This window comes from Bufo gargarizans, chromosome 7 (assembly GCF_014858855.1).
Source record: "Bufo gargarizans isolate SCDJY-AF-19 chromosome 7, ASM1485885v1, whole genome shotgun sequence".
In the NCBI taxonomy this organism is placed as follows: Eukaryota; Metazoa; Chordata; class Amphibia; order Anura; family Bufonidae; genus Bufo; species Bufo gargarizans.
In genome coordinates this window covers 19,381,539-19,396,352 of record NC_058086.1, presented here as the reverse complement: position 1 = coordinate 19,396,352, position 14,814 = coordinate 19,381,539, and the positions used below count along the sequence as shown (strand labels likewise).

General features: G+C 46.9%; 1 protein-coding gene across 1 annotated transcript in view; it reads left to right on the top strand.

The window, feature by feature from the left end:
* NT5DC2 (5'-nucleotidase domain containing 2) overlaps positions 1-14,814 on the top strand; it is a 62,815-nt gene that overhangs the window by 17,629 nt on the left and 30,372 nt on the right. The window contains exons 3-6 of the mRNA XM_044301233.1: positions 3,205-3,279; positions 5,849-5,904; positions 9,647-9,740; positions 10,085-10,213. Coding sequence (XP_044157168.1) covers positions 3,205-3,279; positions 5,849-5,904; positions 9,647-9,740; positions 10,085-10,213 — 354 coding nt within the window. The remainder of the gene's footprint in view (positions 1-3,204; positions 3,280-5,848; positions 5,905-9,646; positions 9,741-10,084; positions 10,214-14,814) is intronic.

Sequence of the window (14,814 nt, the reverse complement as noted above, 5' to 3'; positions counted from 1 at the left end):
TCTGAAACGCGTAACCGAACTATTCCTGTTTTTGTCGAAGATTTTATGCTGCAATAAAGCTACAATTTTTTCCACCATCCCTGAGCTGGATTTTCCTACTTTTCTTGAATGAATAAATAAAAATATTGAAACCTAAATAAAAATAAAAATGGTCAAAGGTTTGGGGACAATAATCACCCCATGCCTACAACTGTACCTGTAACACTGTTTTAGGAAAAAATTACCTATATCTATATGTCAGTGCACCCATGAAATTTGGTGGACCAATGGCATCTAGGTAGTTATGCCCTTGTTTAAGAGGGAGGCCCTATGTAGAAATATATATTAGTGGTCGTACACCCTTATTAATATTCTTGTGGTTCGCCAAGGGTAAAAATGGCCATCCCACCAGTTTATAGGCTATAAATGTTCATTGTATGTTTGTGTGTGGTGGGTATGTTATCTCGCTCCACCTGTTCTAGTATATAAAGGAGTTCATAAACTCAAGCTCAATCAGGGTGAAATTACGCCATCCTCATGAGAATCCCTGGAGGGAGGACTTCAAAATGCATTGGAAGTTGTGTGTCCCTTATGGGGCCTCATCGGAACTCTGTTTTATGTATTCCTTCCTAGATCTTTTAATAATTGACGTACTCTAGTGATTCATTAAGGCCAAAGGGAACTAGAGTATTGAGATTATAGATCCAGAACATTTCTTTGCGGCACAGTGTCTGGTATGAGTGGGGCACCCATTCGAGGGGAGTTACTTTGAGGGAACTGGGGTCCCCGTGATGATGTGTGAGGAAGTGGCGGGATACACTATGGGTGGGGACATTTCTATTTATATTGGTTCTATGTTCATTCATGCATTCCCGCAACGTTTGGGTGGTGCGTCCCACATTGTAAATAGTGCAAGAGCAGTGCAGCAGGTATATTACATATGAAGTATTGCAGTTTGTACCGTGTCTTAAGCGGATGGGGTCTTTTAGGGTGGTGACTATCACTTCCTTAGTATTATGGGAGATCGTGGCGCAACACTTGCATCTAGACTTACCGCACCTAAAGGATCCTATTTTGCAGTCGGTTTTGGGGGCATTAGAAAATGGTAGTTTGTCTAATTTCGTGCAAGATGGTGTTAGGGTCTCTTTCAAAGTTTTTGCCCTCCTAAAGATTAAGTTGGGGACTTGGGGGGGGGGTCATTCCCGCTGTGTGTTTCGTATTGTAACGAGTGAAAGTTGTTGGAGTTGATTGGTTCGTCTTATTTCTTCTTTGCCAAGCTCTCTCTTTGGCTTGCTGCTAAGGTTCTCTTTTTAGAATCGTTAAGATTTTTTGGGTACCCTTTCTCAAGAAATCTTTTTCCTACCAAATCTAATTGTTGGTCAAGTATCGTATTATCCGAGCAGTTCCTTCTCAGCCTTCTCATCTGGCTGTATGGTATATTGTTCTTCCAACGACGATGGTGACAGCTATTAAAGTCTAGGTAGCTATTCGTGTGGACATGTTTGAAATGTGTTCTGGTGACCATATGGTTATCTACTATAATGAGTTGGAGATCAAGAAAGACTGCTTCTTTTGGATGTTTTTCAAGCGTGAAAGACAGGTTCCAATTATTTTCATTCAGAATGCTGCTCTTGTATCATCCCTAGGTCCGGCCGAGATCCCGCGCCTGCGCACTGCTTTGCCGGGCCGGGGCATGCACACTGCAATGCCCATTTTGGGTACGGCATCAATTCAACCAGTGCGCATGCGCCAGCCGGCGAAGCAGTGCGCGGGATCTCGGCCAGACCTAGGGATGATACAAGGGAATAGGAGGGCAGGCAAAGGAAGAGGCTGGGGGAGGAGTAACGGTTAAAAAGGCAGAGCAGCCTGGACACCTACACACGGAACGCCGCCCCTGGGCACTTGCGAGTGCTCATTTGCATATGAAATAAACGTCGTTTTTCCTGCTTCTGGATGTCTAAAGAAAATAACAAACGTACCGTTAGAATTCTGTATAGGTGTGCTACCGCGTCATGTGAGCGCTGTATATGGTCATATAGTGGTGACAGACTCCCTTTAAACCTCCCACTTCCGGTCTGGGTGAGCACGAAACGGAAGTGACGTGTCGGGACGAGAGCGCACTGTGTCCCTGCTGATCTAACTGTCCCATCCCACTATGGTAAGAGACCCAGCCGGTGATATGGGCGCATGTGACGTCACTTCTGTTTCCAGTACGAATGGCGTGAATAACGCAATTTTCCATCAATTGGCACATGTATAAATATGTATGCACCTGTAAGATGTATATTCTGCATTTGCTCCTGAGGAAGGGGAACTTCTGTCCCCGAAACGTGTTGAGCCACATATCCTTGCTGAATAAATTGATTGACCTGAAGCCTCCACGTTGTGCTGCCATCTGTCACCACCACTCTACATGCGATCCTGGCCGGGGGGGGGGTCTAGATCACAGGTGCTATGTGCTTATCCTGATGCCCACCCCCCTAGTGAAGTGAGTGCATGAATATTTTATCAACTTTCAATTATTTTATATTCTATTAAGTCTGACATACATAAAAAAATTTATGATATTATATCCTACTATACTATTTTATATTCCTACAATAACTATCGTTATTCTTATATTTTACCACTTATGTCATTGTTCTTTGTACCTGCCTAACTGGACCGTGACCCATTTCAGTTATCCGTTATTGCTGACAGAGTGGCGCTCACCTCCTCCCCTACCCTTTCCCAATCATCCCCTTTTTTTTCTCCTCCTGTCCACTTAGCGGTGGGTGACGTTGTACTGTGTTATCCCTCACACTGACATCACCCACTTCCCGCACTCCTGACATTGTCAGTACATATAATGCACAGCTAGCCTGGGTCCGCCAGGGTTGGAGCCATTCTTTATCACTCTCCATTCTGGCTCCTAGATTGAGGTCCTTCTGTGATATCCGTATGTCCTCATATGTAAAATGGCTGTCTCACTGTGACCGCCACTGTAAATAGTAGTCACGTAGCCAACACTGTAAAAACAAGACAGCTCAGCTGGTGACTTGGGGCAGCTTTTCGTTTTAGCTAGTTTAATTGCTTCGACCCTAACAACCCCTTATACACCGTTTAACCCTTTTCATTGTTTTATATCTTCGAGCTTAGCATATAGTTTAGGGATCGGTTGCACAATTTTTATTATCATTGAAAGCTTTAACGTTGATTTCATTATTTTTATTGCATGGTCTGCAGTATCCAGAAGGAATTAGGAAGTATGATTATATCCCAGGCTTTGCAATAAGAGGTCTTCACTATGACATAGAGAAGGTAAGAGATACTTTTGTTATGTTAAGGACCTTTGCATATATCCGTCATTAACATTGTACTAGTATACAGCCTTCTATGGCTAGCACCAGCTCAGGCTGCTATCTGCGACAAACTCCAAACACTTGTTGCCCGCGGCAACCACAAGTGAGGCAACACACAAGCAGCCCTCACCTGTGGTTGAACAACCAAAAACAAACCGCAGGCAACCGCTTGCGGTTAAGGAGTCACGGTCATGACCATGGCCGTGACAAGTTGATGGTTATTCTTAAAGGATTGAGTCTAAAATAATGAATAAGAATAAAGCTGTGACCGACCTTTCACCCACAAAAATTTGGCTGTTAGTGTCGTTTTTCCAGGCAGAGAGACAGGAGTTTGTGTGAGGTGTGTCAGTTGTCTGCAGTCTACCATATGATACAGTCTGGGATTGAGATGTGAACATAGCCTAGCTATGACAACTGTGATATTGTTTAAAGGGGTTATCCCATGACTAATGTAAAAAATGAAAATCAGACCTCATATAACACATGGCAACCTCTAACAAAGCTAGAACCAGCCCTGTACCTCACATGGATCCAGAGATCTCCCCATTGTTCTGCTAGATTTATATCAAATAAAACGCAGAGAGAGAATGCACCAAACAGATATAACACTGACTATGCTGGCAATACATAAATGCAGGTATTAAAAGCTGAGACTTTTGCCAATATATTCCAGTCATGGAGATATCGGAGCCCATCATGCACCACGTCACGGTTCTCAGCATGGCAAGGGGTCCTAACCGCTGCTCTAACTATGGTGTGAACACGGTCTGAAGATGATGTAATTCAGCTCGCAGCCAAGCTCCACACAAGTGCCCAGCATGAATACTGCGGTTGTGCAATGTGAATTAAGCCAGGCCGCGAGCCACACCCACACCAGACCATGTGATGGAGGTTACCAGGTGCAAAAGAGTGTTAGAATGCCAGGTAAAGGCAAACGCACTCAAATCTAGCAAGGCAGAAAGAGAAAAACAAAAAAAATATAGTAGCAATTCTGGAGGAGCTGCTCAGCCCCTGACACTGTGGCGTGTCTTTTATTGGGGGAGCAGCCTGACCGCATGTGGACCGCAGTAATCGACTAACCCCAGCAAAATATGCATACAATGGAGGATGTCGGCGCGGTCCACATGCACCACAAGAGCAAACTACACAGAATGTAGCAATCATATAGAACACACAGAGAGAATGCACCAAACAGATATAACACTGACTATGCTGGCAAGACATAAATGCAGGTATTAAAAGCTGAGACTTTTGCCACTATATTCCAGTCATGGAGATATCGGAGCCCATCATGCACCACGTCACGGTTCTCAGCATGGCAAGGGGTCCTAACCACTGCTCTAACTGTGGTGTGAACACGGTCTGAAGGTGATATAATTCAACTCGCAGCCAAGCTTCCCACAAATGCCAAGCATGTATACTGCGGTAAATTTTAGTGCGTTTGCCTTTACCTGGCATTCTAACACTCTTTTGCACCTGGTAACCTCCATCACATGGTCTGGTGTGGGTGTGGCTCGCGGCCTGGCTTCATTCACATAGTACTACCGTAGTATACATGCTGGGCATTTGTGGGAAGCTTGGCTGCGAGTTGAATTATATCACCTTCAGACCGTGTTCACACCATAGTTAGAGCAGCGGTTAGGACCCCTTGCCATGCTGAGAACCGTGACGTGGTGCATGTGGGCTCCGATATCTCCATGACTGGAACATATTGGCAAAAGTCTCAGCTTTTAATACCTGCATTTATGTCTTGCCAGTGTTATATCTGTTTGGTGCATTCTCTCTCCGTGTTTTATATGATTAATTGCTACATTCTGTGTAGTTTGCTCTTGTGGTGCATGTGGACCGCGCCGACATCCTCCATTGTATGCATATTTTGCTGGGGTTAATCGATTACTGCGGTCCACATGCGGTCAGGCTGCTCCCCCAATAAAAGACATGCCACAGTGTCAGGGGCTGAGCAGCTCCTCCAGAATTGCCACTATATATATATATTTTTTATTTTTATTTTTTCTCTTTCTGCCTTGTTAGATTTATATCAAGCTGAAAGCTCAAGGGGAGTGTCTTCTCTGCTGGAGCTAAGGGGGCGTGTCTCCGCTCTCCCTATCACAGCTCAGGAGGCGTGTCTCAGTTCTCCCTATTACAACTCAGGAGGCATTTGAAGGATGAAACTGAGCATGTGTGGCCATCTGAGTGAGCAGGACAGAGAAATAAGAAAAAAACTAACTGCAGGTGGCGCTATACAGATAAATGTTATTGAATAAGTGCTAAATTTTTTATTACATGCAGCTACAAAAGTATTCCAGATGCTGGTTTGAAAGTTGTAGAATATTTTTCCTGGGACAACCCCTTTAAGCTTACAAAAAAAACCTTAAAAAATACAAGTGTGACTGCAGTTAATGTCATCTGATGAAAGGTGATTGCATATCAGACATATGTTAGAATCCGCACAGTCATTTGAGCATTCTGAGCAGTGGACCTCTACACACCTTTATGTTGTTATCTACATATTATGTATATTTCTACAGAATCTACTAATGAAGGTTGATGCTTTCCATTATATCCAGCTGGGGACTGCATACAGGTAACATAACTTTATTCTTTCTCCCGTCAAACAATAAAACTGAGTTGTTGTTTTTTTATCAGGGCTGGTGTTTCATGTTTCATACGTTTTGGTCCCCTCTAGTCAGGGCCGGCCATAGGTGTTCAGGCGCCCTGTGCGAGCTAACCTTGTGGCGCCCCCCCCCCCCAAAAAAAACAAAAAAAACACTGCTTGTTGCTGGCATCATGGCATAGGCTGGCTGACTATCCAACCAAGTAGTTACCAGCCCTCACACCCCAAAGGCCGGTGTAATGTTATACTTCCGTAGTTCGTGAGATTTCCCTACCCTCGTCACTTCCGGTCGCACCGGACATGACGTGAGGAGGTGTGCAGCGCCGCGCAGGCGCACAACGACAGGTTAGGGAAATTTCACAGCAGAGTGCGCATGCGCCAGGAGCCTCGCCGGCGGTTAGGGTAGGGAAAAACTATGGGCCAATGCGCAGGCGCAGTGATCGGATGGATGTTCTCAGCTGAACACCGGTCGACACTGCGCATGCACCGGGAGCCTCACCAGCGGGCCAGTAGGGAAAAATTTACGTACGGGCCAGTGCTTTTTCCCTACCCTAACCGCTGGTGAGGCTCCAAGCGCATGCGCAGTGTTGGCCGGTGTCCAGCTGAGAAAATTAGTTTCTAATGTAGTATTAATAACTAAGCAATTAAATAATAAACATATTGCATTGTCTACTTACCACCAGGACAATAAGATGATCTGGACTCTGGCTGCAGTCTGGCTCTGGGGACTCCATTGTCACTCTCTCCCCCCCCCCCCCCTCCCTCTCTCCCTCTCTTGTCACTCTCTTCCCCCCCCCCTTCCCTTGTCACTCTCATTATTCCCCCCCCTCTCCCTTGTCACTCTCATTATTCCCCCCCTCTCCCTTGTCACTCTCATTATCCCCCCCTCTCCCTTGTCACTCTCATTATTCCCACCCCCCTCCCTTGTCACTCTCATTATTCCCACCCCCCTCCCTTGTCACTCTCATTATTCCCACCCCCCTCCCTTGTCACTCTCATTATTCCCCCCCTCTCCCTTGTCACTCTCATTATTCCCCCCTCTCCCTTGTCACTCTCATTATTCCCCCCCTCTCCCTTGTCACTCTCATTATTCCCCCCCTCTCCCTTGTCACTCTCATTATTCCCCCCCTCTCCCTTGTCACTCTCATTATTCCCCCCCTCTCCCTTGTCACTCTCATTATTCCCCCCCTCTCCCTTGTCACTCTCATTATCCCCCCTCTCCCTTGTCACTCTCATTATCCCCCCTCTCCCTTGTCACTCTCATTATCCCCCCTCTCCCTTGTCACTCTCATTATTCCCACCCCCCTCCCTTGTCACTCTCATTATTCCCCCCCCTCTCCCTTGTCACTCTCATTATTCCCCCCCTCTCCCTTGTCACTCTCATTATTCCCACCCCCCTCTCCCTTGTCACTCTCATTATTCCACCCTCCCTCCCTTGTCACTCTAATTATTTCCCCTCCCTCCCCCCCATCACTCTCATTATTTCCCCCCCATCACTCTCATTATTTCCCCCCCATCACTCTCATTATTTCCCCCCATCACTCTCATTATTTCCCCCCCCATCACTCTCATTATTTCCCCCCCCATCACTCTCATTATTTCCCCCCCATCACTCTCATTATTCCCCCCCCCCATCACTCTCCCCTTGTCACTCTCATTATTTCCTCCCCCCTCCCCCCTTGTCACTCTCCTTCTACTCCCACCTCCAGCTCTAGTGTAGCGTGGCCGAGCTCTGTTCGATCCGCGGTACAGGAGCATTTGTTTCCTGTACCCGGCCGGACTGACAGGAAGTGCACACTAAGTGAGCACTTCCTGTCAGTCCGGCCGGGTACAGGAAACAAAAGCTCCTGTACCGCGGATCGAACAGAGCTCGGCCACGCTACATTAACAGCACACAGCAGGCGCAGGCAGGATTCTTTAGAGCGGCAAGCGCTCAGCCTCAGCCACTCAGGCGGCGCCCCTCATTCTGCGCCGCCTTTTTTTAAACCGCAACGGGCGCCCCCTGCTGAATGCAGGGGAGGGGGAGATGGAGGGGGCGGGGGGCCCGCCCCGTGGGAAAACATAAGTGCCGCCTCACCTGCCCATATTACATTGCGAGCTGTCGGCCGCCTGGCGCCCCTGTTGCTAGGGCGCCCTGTGCGGCCGCACAGCCCGCACACCCCAAAGGCCGGCCCTGCCTCTAGTGAAATACGCCAAATTTAGGCACAGGCATTCTAATACATTTGGTGCATCTTCTTGCGGTCCATGCTCCAGAGACCAAAATCTACCCCAGCTATGAGCTGGTATAGATTCAAGCTATAATTTCACCAGTTTTTGGTGTAAATTATAGTAAATATGGCTTCCCACAAGAGGTTATACCCTCCTGGGCCCCACACCTTTTCTTGCCTCTTCTGTATGTCGGCACATCACTGCTGGGCCACGTACCTCCTGGGGACATGTCATCGCTGAGGTCAGTCATTGGCTACAGCAGCGTAAATGACTCTGTCATTACCCCGGCCAGAAGTAAACAATCCAGCGACTAAAAGATTGCCAAATGGAGCCAGGATGCATGCTGGACCGGAGCAGCTGTGAGGTACCACATGCTAGGGGGGCCTACCTTATAATGCCTACAATATGCTATCATTGTCATATGGGAGCAGGTCTCACTTCTGGGACCTGCTCCTATCTCCAGAACGGAACTCCAGAGTGAACTATTTCCATCATAGCAATGAATGAGAGCATGCTGCACATGTGCGATGTGCTGTTCTTCACATTGGAGCCCAGGTTCTCTAGATAGGTGCAGGTCCCACCTCTGCTCCTTTCTTACAGTTATAACATGTCCTAGCAATATGCCCCAGATGGGAATACACCCTTAAAGGGTTTGTCAAAGTTATTTTTTTGGATGACCTATCCCCAGGCACCCACGCCAATAAGCAGTTTGAAGAGAAGGCGCGCACTGTGCCAGCGCTGCCTCCTCTTCATTGTTTACCTGCTCGCCGTCGCATCTGCAGCGCTGAGCAGGTGTAATTACACCTAAGCCGTCTCAATCACTTCAATGGGACAGATCGCTCCTATAGAAGTGTATAGGAACGAGCAGCCCCATTGAAATGAATGGGACGGCTTAGGTGTAATTGCACCTGCTCACCGCTGCAGATGCGACGGCGAGCAGGTAAACAATGAAGACGAGTGCGCGCCTTCTCTTCAAACAGCTGATTGGCGGGGGTGTTGGACCCCGCCGATCTGATATTGATTACCTATCCTGAGGATAGGTCATCAATATAAACAGCCTGGACAACCCCTTTAAGCAGTTCCATCTGTTTTGTGCACTATACTGCTTTGATATATTATATATTACATTCTCATGCATGGGCTATTCTTTCCATTATGTCCAGGGGTCATTACCATTTCCTTGTTTTGAGCACACCATGTATTTGCCCTAACCAGTCTTGCAGATAATATTATTTTTTTTAGGCACTGAACAGTCTTGTTACTTCTTCTAAATTTGCTTCAGCCTCTTATAAATCAAAGTCTGCTTTTATTTGTTGTATTTTTGTCAGGGAATGTCGAAAGTCCAGCAGCTTGTGCCAAACAGGCCCGGAGCCAACCGGATAGGCCCTGTGCCAGCAGCAGCTTTTTCCACCATTCGCCTGCTTATTAATAGAGTGTTTTACCCTTCATTTCCTCTGTGAAGAATTAACCAATTAACTATATTTTCTTACAATACCTTTGATAGAGGTCTCAAGCCTGTCCCTGACGAGGAAGTCCTAGATTTATATGGTGGCACACCGCATATCCCACTTATTGAGATGAGCGACTTTTATGGAAAGGTAACCATTTTTTATTTATTTTTTTCACAAAAATTTACAGAACTCTAGTTTGATCAATAACTTAGAATTGTTCCATTCCTTGCCCCATTTACTTACAGTCACCTCTACAATATAAATAATGCTGCAATCTTTAGTACATGAGGCACATTGACTTAGAGCTGTTTTGGTTTGTATGGAGTCAGCCAGATCAGCCCCATCCTCCATCCTTCTACTTTGCATCTACTTCAGGATATGGCCACTGATTCCTGTATTTACCTGCGATTCTGTAAATTTACTCTTTTTCTTTTGTTTTTATTTCATTCACGGAACTATGGAGTCATGATGCGGTGTTGTGTCTATTATAGGGACCCACAATGAAACAGTTCATGGACATTTTCTCTCTACCTGAGATGACTCTGATTTCCTGTGTTACTGATTTCTTCATCAGCAATGGTATTGATTTTGACCCAGTTCATCTCTATAAAGATACAACAGTAAGTGTCAAAAATAATGTTTAAAGGGTTATTATCATCTTGCACATTGGTGGCATATTGCTAGGATATACCACCAATCTGTGATAGGTACGGGTCCCCCCTCTGGGACCTACATCTATCTCTATAACGGAGCCTTCAATATAAAGCAGAGTGGACCCCACATTCGCGGCCGCCCTCCATTCATTTCTATGGGAGTGCTGAAAATAGCAGAGGTGGGACCCGCACCTGTTAGACATTGGTGGCATATGCTAGTGAAAAAAAATACTCGCCTGTCTGCAGGCTAGTGCACGTGAGTGCTGAGTCCAGTGACTGGCCTCATAGGTCATGACTCTGAGACAAAGCTACTTTTGGTCTGGGTGGGACTCGAAGCAGCCGGTAATGGGAACATGGCCTGGGAATGATAGGACAGCAGACAGGAAAGTGTTAATTTTTTTTTTTTCAATTGGACACAGTTTTCAGGATTGGGTTGGTTGGCTTCTAAGCCTGGACAAACCCTGTACATATCTTTATTATTTTTTTATACTGCAGCATATATTATTTGAACCCCTTATTTATATACCCACTTACTCCTACTTTTTTGACAGCATCTTTCTGTAATAAACATGCATGTTTGATGGAGGTAAGGAGGAGGACGAGGGTGAATAGTTGTCAAGCACCTTTGATGCCGCTTATCTTGCAATGAAACAGTAGTACAAATGTATAGTTGGTTCTGATGATACCCAAAGATATTCACTTTTAGGCCTCTTTCACATTTCTGTGTCCATTTGACATACGTGAAAAACATAAGTCCGTGTTCCATCTGTGAAGATGTCCATGTCACGAGGGTGTCAAGAACCACGCCTGACTCCGTTATACCCGGGGTCAGGAAGTCGCAGCGGTTGGCTGCGCGCTCTATGTAGAAAGATAGGGCTGTTTCTTTATGGTAGCTTTCTGGGTTTGCTTTGCAACCCTTTTTGGCTCACTCAGGGATCCGTAGCTCCTTCTCCTCAGCTGTTCCTTGTCCAGCACTCCCAACCTCCTTATATTCCCCTCTCCCACTTCTCTGGTTGCCAGATATAGAGCTTCCTGCCTGGACTTCTATACTGACCCACTGGAGCCGTGTTGCTGCGTTCCCTGGTTGTTGTTCCAGAACGTTACCCTCTGGATCCCTGTTGGGCCTTTGTGGTCTGCTGTGGTCGCCCACCTGGGATTATATGTTTGTCTGTATGGTCTGTCCTCTCCTCGGTGTTTTCCTCTTAGTGTCAGTGGTGCGGACTAGTGATCCCACCGTCCTGTTCACTACCTAGGGCTCATCTTAGGGAAAGCCAGGGTTTAGGCACGTGATCGGCGTACGGGTGAGGAACCCGTCTAGGGACGTTAGGGCAGTCAGGTGCCAGCCTCAAGGTGAGTCAGGGGTCACCACCTTTCCATCTCCCTTGGGCAGGGCTTTCCCTTTTCCCTCCCTTTGCGTGACGCTGGTCATTACAGTCCATGAAGGATCCGTGTTTCGTCAGTGTGTCAGTTTTTTGCCCTCTGTGTGACATCTGTACACAGTGCACATACAAAAAAAAAGAGGGATGGAGACAGTACGTCCTTTTGTTGAGATTTATTCCAGATGCAATGTTTCAGCTGGAGAGACTTCGTCGAGCCATACAAAGGCTCTGCAGCCAAAACATTGCATCTGGAATAAATCTCAACCAAAGGACATGCTGTCTCCATCCCTCTTTTTTGTATGTGGATAAACCGATCAGCACGGGGAAGCTTGCCAATTACTCAGGAGACGTACATCCACTACTTGCCCTACCAGGTGTGCTGTCCGCCCTTCTACATTTCCATCTGTGTTCAGTGGACACTGCTCGGCTGAAAACTAATTTCAAAGCATCTCCCATCAGTGATCAGTATAAAACCAAACATGGATGCCATCTGTGTTGTGTCCGTGATTTTTACTGAGCCTTTGGCCCCTGCACATGGGCGTTGCCCGGGTGTGGCCGTATGGGGTACGGATTCGGGTACGGATTGCGTACGCATACGGCGGGTCTTCAATACACGGGCACCGGCCGTGTGCACCCTGCATCACGGATGCGGACCCATTCACTTGAATGGGTCTGCAATCTGGGAGATGTGGTGCGGGACGGAAGCACAGATCGGAAGCACTACGGACTGCTTCCATGGTGTTTCTGTCCGTGCCTCCGCACCGCAAAAAAACATGTTCTATTTTTTACTGTGCGGATAGATCACGGACCCATTCAAGTTGAATAGGTCTCGATCCGTCCCGGCCACTGCACGGATGCACAACGGCCGTGTGCATGAGGCCTTAGACTTTTAATGAGCATGTTTGGTTTGCATCACGGACCAAAGTAGTGCATGTCTCCATGATTTTGTCACTGACCCATGGTCAGTAAAAGAATACCGATGTGTGAACAGGCACATTTAAATCAATGGGTACATGCAGTGGCATAGCGTGCGTTGCCAGCATCCGGGGCAAGCCAAGTATTGTCCCCCCCCCAACCTGTGACCACGTCCCTTTTTGCAAATAATGACAGACCTCCCCCTGTAGTGCCCATAAGTATAATGCCCTCTGTATGATTATAATATATAATGGCCCCCTCTGTATTATTATTATTATTTTTATTATTATTATAATGGCCCCCTCTGTAGTATTATTGTAATAATTGTGGCCCCCTTCAGCCCCTCCAGCATACAGTCCCATGTAAAATACCTCACCCCCCTGCCTTCAGCCCTTCCAGCATACAGTCCCGTGTAAAATACATCACTCCCCCATGTCTTCAGTCCCTCCAGCATACAGTCCCATGTAAAACACATCACTTCCCTGCCTTCAGCCCCTCCAGCATACAGTCCCATATAAAATATATCACTCCCTCCAACATACAGTCCCATGTAAAATAAAAATCTCGCCCTGCCTTCAGCCCCTCCAGCATACAGTCCCATGTAAGATACCTCACTCCCCCTGCCTTCCAGCCCTTCTTGCAAACAGTCCCATGTAAAATTCATCACTCTTCCTGCCTTCAGCTACTCCAGCATATAGTCCCATGTAAAATGAATCCCTCTTCCTGCCTTCAGCCCCTCCAGCATACAGTCCCATGTAAATAATATCACCCCCACTACCCTCTCTTCAGACCCCTCTAACATACAGTTTCCAGTACAAGGATTATTCTTCAGCCCCTGCAAAAAGCCCCCCCAAGTACACATAACAGTCATTATTCTCCTCCACACACTGATCTGCAGCCTGTGCTCCTGTCTCCAACATCGTGCTCTGTAGAATCTCCTGCGACTCTTGAGGCCCCGCCCCCTGCATGACAAGACCCCGCCTCTTCCCCTGACATCATACCTGCCAGGAGCAACTCCATTCTAGTCACTACCGTCGCTCTACTGTCTCAAAGGCTTCAGGCCACTAGCCTTAAGCCTATGAGGAAGAACGGAGGAGACGGGAGCCATAGTCCCCAGGGCCCTCATTGAAGTGCTTGCTGTCTGGCGCCCCCTGCAATTTCCGGGACAACGTCCCCCCCCGCGCCCACGCTGCGCCACTGGGTACATGTGCTGTCAGTGTCAAATGCGGATAGCACACGTCGGTGAAAAACAAAAATGTGAATTAGGCCTAAGGCTACAATACGGAACGAAACTGCAGTTAGTAACTGCTTTTACACCAGGGTCAATGTCACAAGAGCTCAGGCATGATGAAAACATATGAAGAATGTTAGTATTAAGGCTCCATTCACATGTCTGCAATTCTGATCGGCATTTTACAGAACGGAATTGCGGACCCATTTATTTTTATGGGGCCGCACTATGTGCTGCCCGGATCCGGAATTGCGGACCCGTACTTCCAGGTCCGCAGTTCCATTCCCGAAAAAAATAGAACATGTCTTATTCTTGTCTGCAATTGCGGACAAAATTAGGCATTTTCTATTATAGTGCCGGCAATGTGCGGCCCGCGAAACGCACATTGCCGGTGTCTGTGTTTTGCGAATCCGTGCATCCGCAAAACACTTACGGACGTGTGAATGGACCCTTACAGCCAGGATTATTAAACGTGATAATTCCTAAAAATCTGTGTGTTGATCCAGGAAATGTGCTTCTATGAATCTAGATAAACTTTTGAATGCACATGTCCAACTGTTCAATGCTTCAGTACTTTTTGCGCAAGTTATTATTATTATTTATTATTAAAGCGCCATTCATTCCATAGCGCTGTACATATGATAAGGGGTGCACATACATAATACAGACAATTGCACTAATCATAAACAAAATGAGTTACAAACTGGTACAGAAGGAGAGAGGGCCCTGCCCGTGAGGGCTTACAATCTACATGGTATGGGAGAAGGACACAGTAGGTGCGGGTGAAGCAGGTCGTGGCGGTATAGAGGCAGCAGGGTCACTGGTTGTAGGCTTGTCTGAAAAGGTGGGTTTTCAGGTTTCTTTTGAAGGATTCCACTGTAGGTGAGAGTCTGATATGTTGGGGTAGCGAGTTCCAGAGTATGGGGGATGCACGGGAGAAATCCTAGAGTCGATTGTGCGAAGAGGCAATAAGAGGAGAGGAGAGAAGGAGGTCTTGTGAGGATCGGAGAGTGCGTGTGGGGGTGTATCGGGAAATTAGTTCA